Below are 5812 nucleotides of genomic sequence, written 5' to 3' on the forward strand. Positions count from 1 at the left end.
GTTACTTCAAAAACAGCGATTTTACCCCCTCATTGCAGAGAAATATAACGTTGCGAGTCAGTAGCCTGTCGAAGCTATTTTACTAATAAAAGTTTCCGTGCTGTGTTGTCGTGTGCAATAATGTGCAGTAATGTGTGCGTCTGAAAGCAGCGTAGCCTAGCCTACTGCATATAGTTTTAGTTTAGCTATAAACTCGAGCCCGACCCGAACCCGAAGCTATTCATTAAACATTAACCCGAACCCGACCCAAAACCCTAAAGTATTTCGGGATAGCAGACCTCTACCACAAACACAACAGAACCGCTAGATTTAAATCAGCAAGCCAGCGAAGGATCGAACGCAACCGTTTTGAACGAGCGCACCTTTTTTTAACAACCAAAATGTGGCTGTTTCGTTGTCTGTTGAGGAAGTACAGACGTTACTTTCGTTGATAGCAGAGGAGCGGATCCAGCGAGAGCTTGATGGGGCGACGCGGAATGAAAAAGTTTTTCAGGAGTCGCAGCAGTAGAGGCGGTGTAACTATAACGACATGTGAATAATCCCGCCCACTCTAAAGCGATACTAAACTGCAGTGGAAACGCAAACCGAGCCGTGTCGTGCTGTACTGAGCCGTGCCGAGCCGAGTCGTACCACGCAGTGGAAAAGTGCCATAAAGGGAAATGGTTAGCCGCTTGCTAACGGTAGCCTGTTACATTACAGTACATTACTTTGTTTTTGTGGTAAGTAAAATGTTAAGAGAGATGACTGATAGGATGATGGCGAATGATTTGCAGATCCTGAGCACTACTGGCAAACATCTAATCTTGTAAAATGTGTGGTAAGTACTGCAGAGTGCTGCTCCGTACGTACGTGTGATCACGAATCTCGAAAGTAAAAGTAAAAAAACAAGCGCGCGTTCAAAAGCGATTTCAATGTCCACGCATATTAATAACGGCTCCCTGATGCCCGCAGTTTATATACATTATAATTACCCAACGATATAATTTCGACAGAAGATATTGAAGTATATGAAGAGTTTGGTTCCAAAACGCTATAAATCCATTTTGATTAATTTGAGTAAAAAGGTGTTTTCTTTACCAAGAAAGTGGCAAGATGAAAACCACTATTTTCTGTTTCAAACTTTCACATAGTATCTTTAGGTTATAATAACAAAAAATTAAAATCCAGATTTTGATTTTCAAAGATTTATTATAAAATGTTATTATTTTTTTCTCCCAAAATGCAATAAATCCATGACACGTTTTTTTTTCCTCCCCAAATTATTTGCCTCGAGGCTTCGTTTAGTCCATTTACTGTTAACTACACACGGAACACCGTGTTTCCCCACGGACCATCCTTTAGGGGTTCCATTTTTTTAAATGGAAATGTCCTAGCCTTATGAGCAGTTAATTTATGCTAATCGACGGACTGTTATGTTAATAAGTGCCGTCATTCGGTTGTGTTTATTATATTAATATGTTTCAGCATGTTGCAATCATTATATGGCTTGCGTTAAGGTAGCCTATCTTCTGAATTAAATCGTTTATCATACAGATTGAAAGTGTGAATCCCGTCTCTCTCAGTTTATGGGTGTTTGCTGTGTGCATGCAGGGGAGGGGTGCGATTTTCGAATAATAATCGAATAATACCCTGTGATTTTCAAATATTATTTTCGCTTGGAATGCCCATCCCTAGTGTGTATGACTTTCTTCTTTCAGACGAATACAATCGTATTTAAAACTTGATAAACCGTAATCTCTAGCTTCCGCTAACTGTTGTACGCACGTTCACGAGAGAGTAGCATCCGGCGGATGAGGTAACTTGGGCGTAGTTTTGTTCACAGCAAAGGAAAACCAGTCTCCTCTTGGCTTATATCGAAATCCTCCAATGTTTTTCTTTAAAATCCTCTTTTTGTACTTCTAATTCGTGACCGGTGTTTTGTTTCGCTCTCTCCGCTGCGCTTTCGTGTTCGTCACTTCTCACCGGAGCTTATGCTACACATACGTCCTACATCATCCGCTGGAACGCCACTCTCTTGTGAACACGCAGTTAGCGGAAGCTAGAGATTATGGTTTATCAAGTTTTAAATATGGATATTTTTCGTACACAAATGCATCGATTCGCTTCAGAAGGCCTTTATTAATCCTCCGCATAGGGCTAGGCGATATGGCAAAAAAATCAATTCTAAATTTTTTTCAGAACATTTGACCGATTCTCGGTTTTTACGATTTTTAACTTGAAAATGTAACTAAAACATGATTCAAGTAACTTTTTCTTTATTAATCCTCTAGTTAAAGAAAATTCCAAGTGCACCACACATGAAGTAACAATAACATTGTTTTTTCTATGTAAACATGGATGCGTTTGACTGTTGCACTCGCATCTCTTGCAGCGTCTCATACATGAAACAGAATTCTAAAAACACAGCGCTCAAGTCAGAAGAAGATCAACTCAACTCCCATCGTCCTGCATTTTTTTCTTATTCCACTGCCCGCGTCGCATCTTTGTCAACACAAAAGTGCATTCTGTGTGAATGGCACCTTACGTGAGCGGATAATCACATGCGCTGACATGCGGTTGGATCATTGTTTTCTCTTTACTGTTATAATTGCCATATTGACGGTGTCTAATTCTAATGTTTGGTAATATTTCTATTCAAAATAGTGATTACTTTATTAAAAAATAAAACCGTGGCAAAACATTAAATTTGAATTCATCGATAAAATCTGAAAAGTCACCCAGCCCTACCTCCAGAGCCGTGTGGAGTAGTTTTATGATAGATGGATGGATGCAGTTTATTGGACTTCAAACTCTCAACACCCATTCACTGCCATTATACAGCTTGGAAGAGCCAGAACATTATTTAATATAACTCTGATTGTTTTCGTCTGAAAGAAGAAAGTCATAAACACACAGGATGAGTAAATCATGGGGTAATTTTCATTTTTGGGTGAACTATCCCTTTAAACTTACTTTATTTCACTTACTTGCCAAGGCAACATTTCTTATCATCATTTAAGTTTTTCATGTAATATTTCTTTTATTTTATTTCAACTTTATTTTAGTTATTAAATGCATTTTAGGTTAGAATTAGAATTTTTATTTTCTATGAGCACTTTATGGAATCCTGCTGACTTGTATGCTTTTACTATAACTATTCCTCCTCCTTCTAACTTTGAAACTTTGTATTGCTAGCATTTCTTATAATAAATCATTTGTTAAATCATATATTCCTCATTTGTAAGTCGCTTTGCATAAAAGCCTCTGCTAAATGAATAAATGTAGATGTAATAGTTTTAGCTTTAATTAGCAATAACAACACTGGTATAAATGTATTTATACATGGAAAAAATAGTTTTCTTTAAATTTTAGGAAGGGGGTCCCTTGGCATCAACGCGTTTGTGGGTTTTCAAAACCCTTCATGATTTCTGCTTGTGATAAAGCATCATACAGTGTGTCACATGCTGATGATTTGCAGTTTCATCTTCCTGCTTTTTCTTTCGAAGCCTGTGAATCCAGAGCTGCGTGAAGACAAGTTTTTCAACCAGCTAGAGGACGATGTGAGCCGGATCGTCCAGCGTGACAAGCACAGAGAGCAGTACAGCAACAGCGACGGCCACGAGGTCAACACCTCCTCAGAGCAGGAGCAGGTCAGACTTCTGCCAGTATACTCATTGATTCACTCTTCTTGAGCCAGATACAAGAGAGAGAAGAAAAAAAACTCAAAAATGTGCAGGTTGTGTACAAGGCTGTTGTACCGCAATGTAGAATGAAGCTCAGTGTAACACCGTAACTCGTATTCTTGTTTTCTTTCTTAAAATCCCCAGGACGTGAGAACTGAGCAGTTAAAATATGAACTGGAAAAAAAAGACCAGGACATTGTAAAGCTGAAAAAGACAATTTCACATCGGCAGGTGAGATGTTGTGGTGTCTTCTTTATGCACCAAGAGCTTGTAACACTCCAAAGAGAAAGGAAAAATTTTAATCGCATCATATGACCCCTTTAACTGTCACTGGGCTGCACAATTAATTGAAGAACAACTGTGATTAAGTTTACGACTGCAGTGATGAACTAATCATGAAAAGTTTCAATTAGGTGTCGATACTAATTACAATATTAAGGCTGATTTAGATTTTTGTCTTTAGTGTTTCTCATAAGGAAATACATTTTGGATTATTAAGGTGATAAATAACTGTTGTGATGGTTTTGATGTTCTGCTGCAATGTCTTTTTGACTAATGCTAAATTAACAACTCGCTGTGATTTAAGAGTTAAGATTTCAGCATGTTTGTGTTTACTAATTGTCTTTTTTCAGGAAAGATATAAGGAAGTGAAGGCCAGAAACTCTCAACTGCTTAAAATGCTTCAACAGGGAGAGAGTGAGTGCAGAATATCATACAAGCCTGACATACCGCAGCCTAGCATTCATTCTTGGTATTTATTCAGCTTTCTTTATATTCAGTGAAGGACAAAGCTGAAATTCTGCTGCAGGTGGATGAGCTCCAGAACATTAAAGAAGAGCTGTCCTCGCAGGTGTGTCTGCACATCCACTCATTCACTGGATAGACCAGCTTTAGCCTCAATCATAGTGTTGTGTTGCTGTGATATTTTTGTGGAACAAAATGTGTTTCCTCTTTCCAGGTGACACAATTACACACAGCTCTGGAGCAAGAGAGGTCAAAAGTGAAGGGCCTACAGTCAGAGCAACCGAAACATCAGGTACGGAACATCCAAACCTGCTGGGACTATCACAATGACAGAGAATTTGTATTTAAATCAGCATATATATATATATATATACAAATTTTTTTTTTTTTTTAATGAGCATAACATTGGTTCAGTTTATGATATCCTACAGCAAAAAAACAAACATGACGACATCAGAATCTAAATTAATTTTTTTGTATTTTGTGTTTTGCAGGGGAACCGGAAGGGTAAAAAAGCATCAGACGGGGACGGATGAAGATTCATGTTAGAGGACATACAGCTTGAATGTTTCACCTCCTTTGTCAAGCTGCTAATGCCTTTAATGTCTGTTCGAAACACCACACACTCTTAACCGAACTACCACCGTCACACACGTACTCCTGCTTATTGCTGCATACTTCTGTTACCCTGATCACAGTGACTCGTGAGAGGAACCGAAGTTCTGCTTCTACACTTAAATCCACTTCTGTTCTCTGCACTATGAATCAAAGGCATACAATCCTGAGTTCTTTTCAATAAAGATGCTAATCTACTTTTTCAAAGTGTGTTGGTTGTTTATGCATGAAACGGACTTGTTTCATTCTCACCAAGTATCTTTTTAAGTAATGAATGTATTCACAGTGTTCAGTCCGTTTACTTCAGTCAATAAATCCATAATATTCAGAACAGGAAATACTTGATGACAAAATCACTGATTAAATTAAGAGGTTATGCTTGAAACTGACACATTTTGTCACTTTACATCTGATCTAATTACACTTTATATTTCATGTTCATATGCATCTGATTAAGATACATTTTTGGTACTTTAAAGGCACTGAAAATACAATGTATTTGCACATTGTCAATGTTTTTAAATGTCTTAATGGAGGTTGAACTATAAACATACATGGAAAAGTATGCTTAAAGTAATACTTCTGTTAAAGTAATAACTGGCAGTTACAACAGATGTTACAGCAATAAAATTATGCTGACTTAATGTTAACCATAAAATCATGAAATTACAAATCCTGTATAAATGTATCCTTTTTAATGTTATATATTTTTTTACTTTTTAAAATCATTTTATTAATAATAATAGTTATTTTATTTTATTAAAAAATTATTTGATATATTTTTTTAAAAT

The 5812-nt window shown here is 37.0% G+C and overlaps 1 protein-coding gene across 3 annotated transcripts in view; it reads left to right on the forward strand.

Moving 5' to 3' along the window:
- Positions 1-5228, forward strand: part of gkap1 (G kinase anchoring protein 1) — a 27721-nt gene extending 22493 nt beyond the window's left edge. For all 3 annotated transcript variants that reach the window (XM_016568556.1, XM_016568557.1, XM_016568558.1), the window contains 6 exons: positions 3486-3629; positions 3807-3893; positions 4295-4358; positions 4442-4512; positions 4621-4698; positions 4901-5228. In XM_016568556.1, coding sequence (XP_016424042.1) covers positions 3486-3629; positions 3807-3893; positions 4295-4358; positions 4442-4512; positions 4621-4698; positions 4901-4942 — 486 coding nt within the window. In that variant the 3' untranslated portion in view covers positions 4943-5228. The remainder of the gene's footprint in view (positions 1-3485; positions 3630-3806; positions 3894-4294; positions 4359-4441; positions 4513-4620; positions 4699-4900) is intronic.
- Positions 5229-5812: the final 584 nt, after the last annotated feature.

The sequence above is a fragment of the Sinocyclocheilus rhinocerous genome, unplaced genomic scaffold (genome assembly GCF_001515625.1).
Source record: "Sinocyclocheilus rhinocerous isolate Xijiao unplaced genomic scaffold, SAMN03320098_v1.1 scaffold1102, whole genome shotgun sequence".
In the NCBI taxonomy this organism is placed as follows: Eukaryota; Metazoa; Chordata; class Actinopteri; order Cypriniformes; family Cyprinidae; genus Sinocyclocheilus; species Sinocyclocheilus rhinocerous.